General features: G+C 39.0%; 2 protein-coding genes and 1 non-coding gene across 3 annotated transcripts; 1 reads left to right on the top strand and 2 right to left on the bottom strand.

Annotated features, from left to right (window-relative positions):
* Positions 1-134: 134 nt before the first annotated feature.
* Positions 135-4,165, top strand: arl2bp (ADP-ribosylation factor-like 2 binding protein). The gene is made up of 7 exons (XM_018703604.2): positions 135-259; positions 616-685; positions 1,251-1,312; positions 1,669-1,775; positions 2,082-2,167; positions 2,387-2,483; positions 3,133-4,165. Exons 1-7 carry the CDS (start codon positions 241-243, stop codon positions 3,229-3,231), a joined length of 540 nt encoding a protein of 179 aa, XP_018559120.1. The 5' UTR covers positions 135-240; the 3' UTR covers positions 3,232-4,165.
* Positions 4,166-14,060, bottom strand: pllp (plasmolipin). The gene is made up of 4 exons (XM_051073561.1): positions 13,466-14,060; positions 8,023-8,196; positions 7,332-7,448; positions 4,166-6,356 (listed from the first exon to the last, which is right to left on the bottom strand). The coding sequence occupies exons 1-4, from the start codon at positions 13,628-13,630 to the stop codon at positions 6,249-6,251; spliced, it is 564 nt and encodes a 187-aa protein (XP_050929518.1). The 5' UTR covers positions 13,631-14,060; the 3' UTR covers positions 4,166-6,248.
* A 587-nt stretch (positions 14,061-14,647) lies between these two features.
* trnal-cag (transfer RNA leucine (anticodon CAG)) lies at positions 14,648-14,730 on the bottom strand. Its single transcript has one exon. It is a non-coding gene; the product is annotated as a tRNA-Leu (tRNA).
* Positions 14,731-16,564: the final 1,834 nt, after the last annotated feature.

Below are 16,564 nucleotides of genomic sequence, written 5' to 3' on the forward strand. Positions count from 1 at the left end.
CACTTGAAATAATTAGATTATTTTCAACTATTTACGTGAAGCTCGAGCACTGAAAGCAGGCGAGCTTGAATATGTGGTCCACGAGGTACCTTTTCTCTATGTATGCTCAGGTCGGAACCAACGTGCACAGATTTTGTTCCACCGAACGCGATAGAAAGACGCACACATGTTCACCGTTTCCTTGGTAACATCATTACGTTCACTATTTACCATCCTAAGTAAACGGTTCATTTTAACAACATGGACATCCAGGAACGAAGTAATTAAATTTAATTCATTCAGTTAACATCAATGCAGCTTAGGAAAGCTGTGAAGTGATACTTCTACCCCGGAAGAATACGAAATATAGCTAACACTTGACACTCCGTCTTCATTTAAAGCTACATGTGTTAAGCTAACGTTAGCTAACATTTACGTAGCCAGTCAGCTAACTGGTGATATTGTTCAGTAACTACCAAAACTTGTTAGGTCTTATCGGCTGCTGTGTGACTGAACGCCGCTATTGCGTTTGTTGTCAAATGTAGCACTTTGTTTCATGTACAGTATATGGTTTTGTCTAACGGCAGACATTACTGAAACACGCGTATTCAGATGTTACCTCCCCTCCTTCTACAGATGTCCGGAGCTGTGGAGAGAACATCGTAGAAATGGTTGATATGGACGAAGAAAACTTTGCTGTTTCCAGGTGGGTTGTCTAAATATGCTTTGAAGCTCAGGTCGAGTCTTAAATCTATTCAGGTTGCAAGCCAGGCTGCCTGTAGGGCAAGTCAAAGTCTCAAGTCATAAGCAAATTACAAATACAAGTCTGGATTTCTAAATACTGATGCAGAATTTGAACGGTTTCTGTTGAACTGCGTAACTTTTAAAAACTTTCTGATACCAAGTGTTTGGGTTAAATGCAAAGACCTAAATCTTTAGAATTTCTCACTTTTTTTTTTACTTTACCAGGTCAAAACTTGAGACTTGTGTGTTTGCTTTCAAGGCTCAAGATGAATCTTAAGGCAGCCAACTGTCAGAGCAATCAAGTCCAAGTCAAGTTTCAAGTTCTCCTTTTTGAGACTGAAGTTCAGGTCTCCTGTCTACAGCTAGAGAAAGCAGAATTAATACACAGATGATATAGTGATATGCTGCATATTTCTCATAGCATATTCTGTATAATAATGCTGACAGAGCTGGAGCTGTGTTAGACTTATTTATTCTTATTCATTCTACCTATAAGCGATGTGATCTGCTGATTTCTCTCCTGTCAGTTCTTCAGCTGCAGATGCTGCTTTTGATGCTGTTATTGGCTGCATAGAGGACATCATCATGGGTAGGACAAGAGATGAAACCACACTCTTTTAGTGTTAACAGTTATACAGAGTTTCAGTCATACTGTTTGTGAAAGATTATTTTTTTCAGCAACCTGCGACGTATTAAATAAAGAAATTGGAATTTAGCACTTAGCAACAAATTCAGTCTTTTAGTCAGTTTTTTTAAGAAAAATGTCAATGACTTTACTAAGAAAAGAAAAATAAAATATAGAGGATTTATTTTAAAAATTGATATTTAAAAAAGTTGATCTGAGATTTTTAAAAAGGTCAGTATGCTAAGCCAGCTGAAGACATAGAAATCTTCAGTGTTTCACCAGATACATGATGTTCTACCTGTCCATTATTTTCCTCTTAGAGGAGGAGTTTCAGCAGCTTCAGCAGAGCTTCATGGAGAAACACTACCTGGAGTTTGATGACTCTGATGAGAACAAACTCAGCTACACACCCATCTTCAATGAATATGTGAGTTGTTGGGTAACTCTGACGTACAATTATCTGTTTGGTTAAGCAATATGACAATACGTCATCCGTCCATCCATTATCTATAGTGCTTATCCGTTAACAGTCACAGGGGGGCTGGAGCCTATCCAGGCTGACATTGGGCGAGAGGTGGGGTACACCCTGTACAGATCGCCAGTACAATATGTCATCTCATATATAATTTCAACCTACAGCTCTATCAAAGTCTATAACTTTTTACTGAACCCCTGTTATACTATGAGAGATGAAAAAAGACCAAATTCATTTAAACTCAGGCACTTTCTGTAGGTTGACCTGCTGGAGAAACACCTGGAGCAGCAGCTGATGGAGAGAATCCCTGGCTTCAATATGAACACTTTCATAGAGCTGCTCATGTAAGTTTTGACATCACAACTCTTCTTCTCACAGCAACTCAGTCACTTAAATTCAATTGGTGGCATTAATGTTGTCACTGACAGCAGCCAGTCAGCTCATACATTAGTTTGTTTGATGCACCTGTTGCTCCTAAGAAATGTTATTTTGCAACAGGCCACTAGGTGGCACACCAGTACATTGAAAATATGAAGAGATTCACCTGTGTCTCTGATCTGCAGGCAGCACAAAGAGGAGGTCCCAGGTGACATCTTTGACATGCTGCTGACCTTCACTGACTTCATGGCCTTCAAGGAGATGTTTCTGGAATACAGAGCTGTGAGTTGTCTGGAAGCTTAGTAAATCTTTGAACCTCACTTTGCTGAGAATCCATACACAACTTATATATTCACAACATATGTGGAGAGACTTTTTTTTACATTTATCAAACAGATGCTATTCTCCATAATTGTGAACTGGGCTCTGTGGGTTCTTAGCTTTGATGAATTAAAGTAAACCCAACTTTCTTGTGAATTAAAATGGTGTACTTACAAGTCCAGGTGGCAAAGAAGAAGACAGTGAGTGAGGATTTATTTGCTGTTCTGTTAAAGGGGCACCGTACTTAACGTTTCAGTGTGTTAATGTAACATGATGTGTCACAGTCGAGTTTGTTTTGATCAGAATTGGCAGAGTTCTCTGCATCTTACTAGAACCACATTATTCCTAAACTTCTTTTATACAACACATGAGCACCAAACCATAGTTCAACAGTAACATACTGTTAAAATATACACCAATTGTTGTATAAACTTCAAACATAATACAACGTATAATTACAACATAAACAACTTACCATACAGATACATGCTTAACTGGCTCTCAAAGGGCTCCTAATAAGGGCAACCTTTCTCAGCAGATGGCTGAGTGCTCTCTGTATGTGTGAAGTACTTTGCTTTAATACCAGCTCTATGAATCTGTGTGTTTCTAGGAGAAGGAGGGCCGAGGTCTGGACCTGAGTCAGGGGCTCGTGGTCACATCTCTGATCCCTGCAGACTCCAAACACACCAGCTCCACTGAATCACAGTGACACACACACCACTCAAAAAGTCTAACACTTGAATTGCCTCTTCCTTTGCGTGTTCATATAAATTTTATCCATGGGCCGTTAGAAAGTTGTTAACTTGTGGTCAGTGGTGTTTACGAGTTTTTTACTCTGATGGCAAGTTTCAGGATACACTGTATATCTAAATCTAAACCTACAGTCTGTGCACAAATAGGCTGTTCATATATGCATTCCTGCGTGTTTTATGTGGTGGGTGGGATGATATGTGTATTTAACAGCCTCTCTGTAGTTAAAGTTCTACTTCCCAGCCATTGCATTGGACATAATGATTACTTTAAATACTCACATCCATAAGCAGGTATTTTCAAGTGAGTGAGGCCTGATCATAATTTTACAATCATCCTCTTATTCACATGTGTTTTTATTGAGATTTAGCATTCATGTGTCTGCCTGGTTGGGGAGTAGGAACCCAAAATTCAGCTGAAGGGCCAGTGTTTGTGATTTCAGGTCAGGTTATGTTTTCTAATGTGAAAAGCATAAACAGATCCCTCAGTGAGTAGGGAAACCACATGTTTGAATATGCTCTCTTTTCCTGGTAGGTTTTTTTTTTTTTCAAAAGAAAAGAATATAGCAGAACTAATATATGTTTTCTGAAGGTTTAAATTATTCAGTTTTAAACCTCATTGGATTGAGTTTTGTGCCTGTGAAAGTGATTTTTAATGTATATAATGACTGTGTATGTGTGTATGTGTGTGTGTACATGAGTGCGTGCATCTGCAATCAAAAATAAAGATCTACAGTATAGTTTTTAGTATAATGTCAAAGTGTTTTCTACTTGTGTTAACATGACAGTTTTAACTGTAAGAATATATTTGTGTCACTGCTTAAATACTGTTGATGTCACATTTGTTAGTAAAAAGATATTTCCAAATAAACAGGTAACAGCCTTACACTGAAATTAACTGAAACTGAGTGCTTTATTTTAGCAAATATGTGGTTGTCCCAGCACTAACCACAGGATTTTCATAGTATTCAAATTCTTGGTACAAAAACACAACATATTCATAGTGATACATACAGTACAACAGGAGTTGAGTGAATCAGAAAATGATGTTGCACACTTTTTCACAACTCATTGCGAAATAATATTTTAATCATTAAAGGAGTCATTAATATCCTGCAGAAACGCTGTGTGAACGCATGTGTGTGTCTCTGTGTGATTAATACGTTATATTTTGCAATCTACAATCTTATGTACATTTGTATTCTCAGCAGTCTTTTGGCTTCTTCTATGTGGAATTAATGAGTTTCCATGTGAGAACATGTCTATAATCTGGATTTTCAGTAGTGGAAATCAAAATAGATTTCTGCAATACGCAGATACTATGCAGTCATTCTTCGCACCCTCCTCTGCTGCCATGTGAGTTTATGAGAGCAGCATCATACTCGGTAAACAAAAAACACAAAGCAAACTTTCAGAAACTGTATTTCTTAATGTTTCTCCTTGATGGATGACAGACCCTAGATATAACACACTACCCAGGAGTCCTCTCTATAAATGTTTATAATCACAGTCTTTGGTGTCAAAGTTCAGGCTGCCGGGTTTGTTGTAACCAGGGTGTTAGATCTTGTCTTCCTCCTACTTAAACCACTCATTCACCAAGAAATGCAGACGTCTTCCATTTCATGTTGCACATCTGATTTGTATGTCACTGACTGTCCAAGGACAGATCATATCTGCTTCCTTTTTTATGGCTGTGACACAAAAATACAAGTTGAGTGTCATTTCATGTCTTATATCTGTGTTAAATATGAAGCTACCATCAGCAGCCAAGATAGCTTAGCTCAGCATTAAGACAGGGAACCAGGAAATAAGCAGCTTGGCTCTGTCCAAAGGTAAGCAGCAGTAATAATCTCACTAGTTGTAAAAAAAATTTAAAATACACAAAAGTGTAAAATCAGGTAATGTGCCTGGCTATTTCTTCGCTAAGGCACATGGGAGAAGTTTTCCTTAAGGGCTTTCTGCCCAAAGGCAATCTAAGTAGTTTTGTTGCTTAAAATAAATAAATGAAAATGATAAGTTAACTAAGTGCAAAACAAAACAGAACACAACCTCAGTCTCCTGGATATAAGTCCTCTGTCTGTGTCAGAGCCATTCATCCACCATGACATCCTCCTTATGCAGACTTTGTCATTCTTTATAGTACCTCACCTGACTTCCAAAACCTTTCTGGCAGAATTCACTGAAGACTAACATCCCCCACAACCTTGGCTAAGACAAAACTCCAGGAAGTTATTATGCCTAGAAATAAAGTTAGTCTGAGGCATAACGCCTGTAAAACTGTAACCTGTCATTTTTACACTTAGGTTTTTGCATCAACATGTTAATTAATGAGCTTTACATATGCTGGGAAAAGGATTTCGCTACCTTAAGACAGAGACACACCAGCTGTTTCCTCTTGTTTTGTCTTGCTAAGCTAAGCATCCAGCTGCTGGCAGCAGCTTCACATTTATCACAGACATGAGAGTGGTATCAATAATTCTAACTATTAGAAAGAAGCTGAATTTGGATTATTTTAAAAACCATTACTATAAGCACATAGTGAGGTGTCTATGTGTATTTTGAATAAAACCTGTGTAGTGATATACTTCACACACTTGGTATTACCAAGACCTGAAGACACCCTTGGCTCCACCAAAGTTTTTTTCAAAGAAATATTGTGTTGTTGAGATACAGTCATCATTATCCACATTTTATATGGATAATCTGGTGTTGATATGTAACTTAAGTTCATAATGTGAGGGCAATGGTCTATTGACTGAAAATTAATGTGTGAATATCTTCTGTCATGACTAGGTTTCATCTTATTGTTAATACTGGGGTCAGGCTGAGGTCAGGATTTGGGTTACTAGAGTAATAGTCAAGTGACAGTGTGATGAGGGTTCAGTGTCAACACTAGACTTTCAAAATAAGTACAGTATCTTGAGGGAGAGAAAACATGAGCAGTCTTCTCCCTGGAGCAGCATTGCAGGTTTGTGTCCTAGGTTGGCACTGTGCTAGTGGCAGCGTTTCCTCCGTCTCCCCTCCAGTCCAGATAGGAGAAGAAAGCACTTGCACCATACGCCAGGGTCACTAAAGCACCAAAGAACTGGGCAGACAGACAGAAAGAAATAGCGACAGAAAGTGAGAAGGGGAGAGAGAGACAATTACACCTCTTACATTACTTCAGCAAGTGCAGCAAAGGTCTGAATTCTTAAACAGCTGACTAAAATCAAAGATAAATTTACATCTTTATACATTCACATAAAACAAAGATTCCAGATACATGTGATTAAACTGCTTTAACAGTGCACTAATGGGCCATTATCCATGGTAAATGTATCTTGAATGGTGTTGCTCAAAGGCACTAAAATGCAACTGATAAGAGTGTATGATAGGATGTGGGCAGGGCTGTGTATGTGTGTGAGTGTGAAATCATGTGCTAAATGCTACCGTAGCTGTAGACCGGCATGGACTTTAGCCTGTGGTGGAGACCATAAAACAGCGTATTGAGCTTGCATTCTGACATGCATCTTTAGTGTGTAATATTTGGACCCCCCCCGCACACACACACCACACACACACACACACACACACACACAACCTTTCTATCTGCTCCTGTGCAAATCTTCTTTTTTTTTTTTTTTTTACATTGAACACTGACACCTTTACAATCAGCAAAGCAGAGGTGCAAGTGGCAGCTGTGGCACAAAGGTAATGAAAAGGCACATGATGTGCACTCCAGCCAGGGGAGAAATAAGATGATAAGAAAGCCTCACCCTCCTCCAACTTAAGTTCTCCTTAAGTTCTGGGTGTGTGCACTTGCCAGCCTGATAAGTAAACATGTCCTCAGAAATACACCTAACAAAACAGTGTTGGCAGTGAATGGGAGGAAAGAAAAACATCTAAAATGCACCCAGTGTTCAAACACTGGATGACTGAATGAATGTATGAACGGACCACTCTCCACAACTAGTCAGAAGGGACATATCAGACATATCAGACTGTGATCTTAAGAGTGTTTCTTGCATATTTAACCAGTTCTTTGTATGGTAGTCAGTGTGAGTGGTGTCAGGCATCTTACAGCAGCGGCTGCCATATGTCCGTAGAAATAAGTGTGAATGAAGGGATGGACAGATGCTGCGTTGGCCAGGAAAGCAGTCAGGTAGAGGACTGTAGCAATGCCGTTATACGCCATCACCTGGTGGAAGAGGAGAAACATTAGCCACTTTTCCTCAGAGCTTTTTCTCGCTGTCCTGTTTCCCCCTGTTTTTTGTCTTTCTCTTTGAAACATTGCCCTGACATTGTCATTTTATAACCTTCTTCACTGTCCTATTTTGTTTTTTCATTGTGTTCAAACCCCAATGTATCCTTGACCCTTGACATCAACACCCCTCTTCTTGTTTCTGAACGTTGTTCCAAATGCATTTGATGACTGCCTGAGAGACAGCAGAATGTATGTCTCATCAGGGTTTCTGCACCTGGATACAACTAATATCAACTGCACAGGGTGACACAAAGGAAGTAGCATTATTTTTTTAAAAGTTTAACTCTTCATAAATAATAATGGTGGTCTAGGAATGTCTTTTTCAAACTCTGATTGTTGCTATGCTTACGACTTAAACTATGGCCTGAAACTGCTAGATAAAAACACATTTGAAATACTGTATGCATATCCTGGCATAAAAAACAACAAAACAAGTCAAAACCTTTCTTTCATTCCACTTTTTTCCCTTCCCCCTCCCTCCTCCTCCTCCTCCTCCCTCTCTTCTCACCGTTAGGGGCCAGGGAACAGCAGTGAGTTTTTGTGGAGCACTGAATAGGATCATGAAGAAGAGGATGGTGGTGAGGATCCACAGAGTGACAGCCACAAACATCACCCAGCCATATGCTGGCAGCAATGTGTAGGGAGCGCTGGCTATCAACGCCCACTGGAGTAGCCCCAGAATCTAGACAGGTGAGAGAGAAAAAACAGGAAAGAATAGAGAACTGAAGTGAGGAAACACTAATACATAATTATTAGATAAATGTGTGTGTGACAGAAATCAAATCCACATTTTTTTCTTATCTGTGTAAACACAACACTCACTGATATTATTACCCTATTAAGTTGACATGGCTAGCATGTTAGCAACAAGAGTTGCCTGTACACAGCCAGCACAGAGTGACATTAGCAATATTAGGAGTTGTGTTTCTGGCCACCTAATGAATTTCATTAAGACTAATATTTACTCTCTTTTTGTCCTTTTGGCTCTATTTTGTGTCTGCCACCTGCAAGGGGAAATATCTGACTCTTAGCTAGCTATGACAATGCAAGCTAACTTAATGTGCCTGCTGTTTGATGCAGTAGGTAGCGTCCAGTGGGTTTTTAGAGCTTTTTTTTTTTTTGAAAGACTTGTGTGATAATTCTCTATTTGTTTGACCTCTTTGACCTCTGTTGATATAAAAATGTTGCTTGGAGCAGCTTTAACTACAAAGTTCCCTCTTTGTATTTCACCAGTCAGTGCTTCCTTGCTGAAGACACAACTTTATCATGTCAGAGTTTGAGGGTTGAGTCTCTCACCATTTCTCTCTATGTTTCCTCTTCCTCGTTTTATTCAAATGGTCATATTCTGTACAATTTGACTCTGGATACTTTTCCCTCTGTTCCTTAATTAAGGAAGTGCAGACCAGTCATTGGCTCCAGACTGATCTGGAGACAAAAGGTCCTTCCTCTACCTCCCTCACTCTCTCTGAGCCAGCAGACTCGACAGGAGCAATTCCCCACACTACATAGTGTGGTCCTTATTCTTTTTAATTCATTTACTTAAAATATGTGCATTTTGATTTATCCAGCTTACCAAAGTTTTTACAATTAATCCTGAGGGAAACATGGATATGCAAAATTTAATGTCAAGCCATTTAGTAATTGTTGAGATACTGAGTGAACAAGAAATGGATCAGCTTTGCCATTTTAGTCATGGCTATGACAGTGAACCAATCCTTTAACCAAAACGCAACTTCCCATAAATCATGGTCCATGTAAAATAGAGAGACTGACAACATTCTCAGTGAGAGACTTGTTTGTTTATAGTACAGATATGTCTGAAATTTAAGCCTAGAGCTCCTGTCTTTGCCTCTGTGTCCCTCTGCTCCTGTGCCATGAGAAAGGACACGAAAAGACAGTCTATTATGTATGCAGAGATTATGTTTCACTTTTTACACACCTGATACACACACACACAGTGGTCACCACCTTAACAAAGACCTCTATTCTGAACTAGAGGAACAGCAGATAACCTCCGTTTTGGGATAGTAAAATGTTACTGTTATCCACACACTGAGTCGAGCATTTTGTTGTCTGTTTTCATATGTATGTTCAACTCTGTGTATATCACTACAAATCACTTGTGCAGGAAGGAACCTGAATGAAACTTATGTCTTCCACCTTTGATTACTTTATCGCTGATAAATATAAATATATAATATAAATAAGCTTCAATATGTATATATTATGCAGATGTATTTGTAATGCAATATACATGGGGCACGTTATTTATTAATATTGCATAAGTAGCTGAAAGTTTGAAACAGGAAACCAGTTGTTCTACGAATTAAACGCTAAGGGCAGATGAATGAATGCAGTGATGTAGAAAGGTTTGGTTTCAAACAGTTCTGGTACTTTCTTGCTCTCTTCCTCCATTTGTATTGTTTTTGATGGAAGATGATGTTGACCCACAGACACAGCCACAAACACGCACACTGCATGAAAATACAAATGTGTATATACGTGAGGAAAAACATGTAGTACCCGAAGTTGACAGTCTAACAAAGTAAATATAGGCCCAGTGCAGTTGGTGGTGGTGCAAAAGCTGGCATTTAGCGATTAGGTCAACTGATTTTCAATAATCTTTCTTGGAAGCAGTTGACACTTTCTCACTTAAATGTAGCTATATCTGGAAATTCAGCAAAGGTCTGTTTACTGAACATCGGGTTCAAAGTCCACAACAACAAACACACCCTTTTAAATAATAGCGTAGCAGCAGGGAACTGCATTAAACAAGCTTTCAGTGAGGTTTAAATAGCATAAACTGAGACTGTTCTTTTTATTGACAAAATGCATTTAGCCCCTTTGTTTTCTGGTTTCAAATTGTCCCATAATTTAAATATGTATCCAGTTTCACTGCAGCCTGCCAATGTGTGAAAAGTCAAACCAGGTGAAAATCATAGTCTTGTCACTCTACCTTGGAAAAGACTTTGCTTGGAATTAAGTTTTACAGATCAGTAAGGTGAGACATTTTTAACACCAAAGCCAAACCTGCATGAAAACAGCCGGAGATCATATTGAAGCTAAAGAACCGTAGTGGAGACACTGCATGGTTTTCAACCTTTATTTATCCAATTCCATCTCACTAAGCACATAAAGCATATCTACTGACAGCCAGTTTCACATTTACATTATTACAGCCGGCCAGATATGGGAGGTAAACACTACAGCCTCTACTGTTTGCGATGTAAAATAGGCGTTAGGACTTAAGTGCCTTGCTCAAGGACATACCATAGAGTGTATGGGAGTGTGGGAGACAGTGTGCTCCCTTCCAGACTTTCCCAGGTAAGTTTGGAGAACCACATGCTCAAAACATGGCTGTGGTCCCACCTGTTATTTACTGATACTGCAGCTGAGTCACATCTAACTCAAACAATAACCTCATAGAAATACACACTTATCTGTGCTTAGAATTAATTTCCCGAAACTACAACAGTATCAAAATACATATAATCAACCTAGTTTGAAACTAAAGTCACTTACAGTCTTATGACTGATTGGTCTGGTATGAGCAGTAGCATATGGTGGCTAATGTTAGCGAAACTTCAGATAAATATTGTGTGTCTGACTTTTAACTCTTATGGTTTTATCACAAAAGAACATGTCAAGCAGACATGTAATTGCAACTCGTGGCCACAGTGTAATTCTCTTTCTCAGCACCTTCCAGCAGAGAGACAAAGTTAGGGTTAAGCTGGAAAACACAGCAGAGCGTTTAGCAGACATGTTGGCAGCTAAAGAGACAGATTTTTTTTCCCCCTCAGGAGTTGGTGGAGACCAAAACAGAGATGAAAGCGAATATTGGACTTCCATTAGTTGGTTGGTTGTCAAAACGAATGTTGCTCTGTATCAGCTTAAAAGTGTCAAATACCTTTATATAAATACCTATACACTATAAGGCACCCCACAGCTTTACAACTGGAGCATCTTTGAAAATGACCTCAAACAACAAGCCCTGTTGTGGTTTATGGATTTTCTCTAATGACTAAACTTACTCTAGTTTAAAATTGGGAGACAGTGCTCTCTGCTTATATTAACCTTTGGATGACATAACTCTAGCCATTTAAAATTGCAAGTCCATTTGTCACTGCAGCAACATAACCATAAGTTAGCCAAGTAACAATCCTGAATATTGAATGCAGCTGTAGCAGACAGCTGGCCACTGTATGGCTACCTTAGGTCTGGACATGAAGAATCACTATCAAGTTACTCTACTATTCCTGGTCTATTCACAATGGAATAACTTTGTAAGGAGGGTTTGTTTACTTGTATATATACACACACACACAACAGCCAAGGTTGCTGATGCTATACTATTCATGTACTTGAATATTTGGGCTGAAAAGATGACATCTTCCCCTGTCATTTTCAAGGGAAATGTTAAAATATGCTAAATTAAATTATGCTAAATGCTAAATTACTGAATAAGTAAATAAGTAGGTAAAGCTTTGCCTTATTGTTACCTTATGGGTTACCTGCCTCACCTCAGAAGCTTTACCAGATAATCAACCTTTCAAATACAATCAAAGTACACTACTACTGACTTCTGCCTACCCGGCCCTACTACTACAACACCATCAAAAGCCAATAAAGTTTGCAACTCATAAAGCATGAAGGGAAGGGGTGGCAAATGTTTAACAGTCATATACAGAATAAACATTAACAGTGGTCCCAGTGTCCTTGAAGGCTACATAGGTTCAGTGTAATAATGGAGGGGTCAGAGGGCCGTCAGGAGAGGACGAGGCCTCCAGGGGACAAAGATCACCTGCACCTGTCAGTCATCCAGTCAGTCACATGTCCTCTGTGTGGACAGAGTCTGGTGCGAATATATCACTGGAGGGGGGGAAATGAGTTTGAGCTGAGGCTCAGTACTTTATCCTGATGACTTCTGTATTCTCTAAATTCTGACTTCTCCATTCAGTCTTACAACCACGCATTAGAGCAAACATAACAAACCTGCTGCCTCTGACGGTCAAATATCATTCAGATCTCAGCTCTGTGTCAGTCTCTGAAATGACCAGACATGACTGTGTGCACACTGCAAAGCAAAAAAGGCTTAAAGCGGTGGCAGTCATGATTTTGTTGATAGATAGTTGGTGACATTTAAGATGTACAAACTGAAGCTTGTTGACACACATTCAAATTCCTGTCACGTCGGCTTAATAGTGCAGATATACAAATATCTTTATCTAGTGCTGCTGTAGTGTTGAATGCAGTGCAACATGTTTATCAGAGTGTGATTTGACTGATCTATATTTAGCAAACTTGTCTGTATTACTGATCCTAGATTACCCACACAGTAATTAAACTTTTTTTTTAAACATACCAGTGCTGCTGTTATATGAGAATAAAATGACAATTACTAAAGTGAAGGCTGTTTGATATTTTTAAAAACTAAAACTCAAAAACAAGAACTTCCAGTACAGACAAAACCTGATCTGGCTTATTCATTTGTGCCATAGAGCTTCATTGTTGTCTGAAAACTATTAAGAACAAATCAGTGAGCCACACTGTTATACTGAGGGGACATGTTGCTTCATTATGATGAACATGGTCAGTGTAGTTTACTCAGTCACACATACAAATACTGTTGAGAGAACAAAATGTGTATTCATCTGTAGCTAAATCTAGTCCCCAACAAATGAACTATTTTCCTCTGTTTGAGTAACATTTGACTTTGGTCTTTTCATGGGTTTAGTTGATAATAAGAAAAATATTTAATATCATCACCTCATTGTTTAATAATCTGTAAATTAAGCCACCAGTGGTTTCAGTTATTATGTGCTCGACAGAAACAGAGTAGAAAAGGACAGAGCAGATGTTTGGTCGACAGAACAGAGTAGGACTGAGAACAAGTTTGTTCTGAATAGAGTTGAATAGAGTGAAAACAGAAGAGCTCTGGATCTGTTACATACTATTTCAGCTATCATGAGGATGGCTGGGATGCTTCGGATAAAGGACATGTCCATCATGATGGTGACGTTCGCTGTGAGTCCTCGGAGGCTGTTGCCCCCCTGCTGAGATCCCTGGGAGTTGGGGGAGCTGGTCTCTGTGGTAACTTTGGACGGAAAGTCTGCCATGATCACGGGGCTTATCTGAAGACGGATGACTCAGAGACAACCACGCCGACTCCTTCAGGCTGTGATACCGTCTAGAACAGTTTTCACTCCTCAGAGAACACCTGAATATTTGGATTCAGGAATCACTGACTGCATCAACTGGTGGCAGCAACAAAGAGTAAATCTTCAAATTAAAGTTCAATTATGTCCAAAACACTATTATTACATAGAACAGAAATTAGTCTCGATTGTTTAAAAAAAGAAAAACAGTCCAAACAGTTAAAAAAGAGCCCTCTGGTGAAATCTCCAGGTTTAGTTGTTCAGGAATTACTGTCTTCACCTGCACTGACAGGTGTGTAATGGTGGTGGTGTGAGTCTCTCTATGCCTTCTCTCTCTTTCTCTCTCTCTCTCTCTCTCTCTCTCTCTCTCTCTCACTCTCTCTCTCTCTCTCACACACACAGTGAATGTTTTGTCATCCTATCTCTATCTGCTCTCCCTCTTTTACTGTCTCTGTCTCCCCATGGCACCTCCCATATGGCTGTCAGAGGCCTTTCACCTGAGTGACTCATTAATGTGTTTGAAAACTGGGAGGAGGAGGGCAATGGAGCACAGAAAAATAACAGAAAAAAAGGCGAGGGCCTCAGTGACGCTCTCAGTACGGGTGTTTTTACTGTATGTATATACCTGTCCTGCACATGAATCTTGATAAGACAAAGGGGTCATGTACTGCTGTACTGCGTTTCTGTGGAAGTAGTAGTGGAGTAGTGTAAAGTAACTTTTGTATAAGTACTGTCCAGTCTTGAAATACTTGAGTATTTCCATTTGATGTTACTTTCTGCTTCAAAGTCACTACAATTCAGAAGCAAATATTGTACTTTTTTACACTACAGCAATTATTTATCAACTATATTTACTTTTCAGATTAAGATTTTAAACAGAAAACAAATGATCAGTACATAAAACACAATCGTATTAAGGGTTTAACTTCCATTTTGCAGCATGTATAATGTGAGTGATCAAAGGAATAAAAACATTGTTGTCAGAAGTGGGATTCGAACCCACGCCTCCAGGGGAGACTGCGACCTGAACGCAGCGCCTTAGACCGCTCGGCCATCCTGACTTGAAGACTAGTAACGTAAAACTATAGTATATATAGATAGCTATAGATATTAGCGCTTGGTCCAGAGTATTTTTTGTATTGTATTTTGTTACCATATACTTAATACTGGACTACGGTAATAAGGGAGTTGGTTTACTGGTTCAGCGGTACAACTTTGAACATGGCTCTCTTGCTCCCTCTGTTGGTACAAATACCTACAGTTGAAATTGGGTTTCTGAATGCAGCACCCGTAACTCAGGCAAAATACATACACATTAGGCAGTGGACAGATTAAGGTAACAAAGTCTTTGTCCATTTGTCAAACTGGACCAGAGTCCAAAGTCCATTAACACTGAAAATCAAGTGGAATAAGGTTTTTTTCTTTAAAATGATCTCGTGCCAATTGAAGACTACAGTGACCGAAATCAAACCGGTCAACCGGAAGTAAAATCAAACCGTCAAAATAAAGGTGAAGTATGTGAGAACTTCACAGTCAGGAGCATATACACACATAATGTGGTATGTCTATGGTCAGGAGGCCCTTTGCAAACTGTTGAATACCCGCCATGCTGTACCAAAAGCAAATTACACTGCTGATTCAGATTCTGATCCCAATTTAGCAACAATGTTTTAAGGGACAATCAGGTTCCCACTGATTCAGCAGGGCTCTGACCAGCACCTTGGATCCCTGTGAGCTGTGATTTTTCCTTTCTCATATACTATCATGGACAATAAATACTTGAATATAAAAGTGAACAAATAAAATCAGTGGAATTTAGACTTTTTTGGTAGAGAGTTACTTTTTTTTTTTTTTTTTTTAAACAAATGATTTTTCACATTATACTCAAATTACATCTGATTGGTATCATGACTGACTGGTATCATTTGATGGACACACAGGTCAGCAGTGACCTTCTGCTTCTGCTTTATTGAGCAGGAGTTATGCAGGCTCTGACCCTTTCTGGAAGCCATTGGTGATGATGGCTCTGTGGTCATGAATGTATTTTTTTCTCCACTTATGTTTTCTCAAAACAACAATAAGTGTTTATATATACAGTATATGCCTGAAATCGTTACTGAATTTTATGTCTTTTTTCATTAAGTGTTTATCAGTTACCCCAGCTGTGCATTTTCTCCCAGCATAAATATAATTAAATGTTTTTTTGTTTTTCAAGCCAATGTTAACTCCTTGTTGTAAAATCATTAGGAAATGGAACACAGAAAACAAGGTGTTGCCCTTCTCAAATCTAAAGACACACCTTCGACCACAAAGACTAAAAAAAAAAAAAAAATTACACTGCTGAGTAATCTTACCGTGATACTGTTCTCCCACTGGTTTTCTGGAGAGATGACATTTCACATGAATCTTACTTAATTCTCACTAACAGGGCGAGGTGGTGTCTATTTCCTGCCTAAAAGAGTTTGAGTCCAGAGTATGACTGCATAATCCTGTCAGGTGACTGAAATTCAAGCCACTCATTATAGATTGAAGGGGAAATTAACAACAATTATATAACATATCTTTAGCATGTTTTTTAAGCACATGAAGAAGGTTAAACATGTCTGAACTGAGCACTTAGTGCCATGTGCACTTGAACTCCTTGTTGGGAAAAGTGAAGGCTGTCATACAGTAGCAGTGTCCTAGAAAGGACAAAATATTTGACAGAAGTTCAAGATATGGGTTGAATTTGTTCTCAAGCCTACAGGGAGATGATAGAAATATTTGCTGCTCTTTTGCTGTCTGCCATGATCAGGCAGAGTTCTGGCTTTCACCCCGTATCATGATATCATACTTTAGCCTGTATACTAAGCCCTCAGTATAAACAAAAACAATGCAGGCATACAATATTTGGTC

The sequence above is a fragment of the Lates calcarifer genome, linkage group LG10 (assembly GCF_001640805.2).
Source record: "Lates calcarifer isolate ASB-BC8 linkage group LG10, TLL_Latcal_v3, whole genome shotgun sequence".
Classification (NCBI taxonomy): domain Eukaryota; kingdom Metazoa; phylum Chordata; class Actinopteri; family Centropomidae; genus Lates; species Lates calcarifer.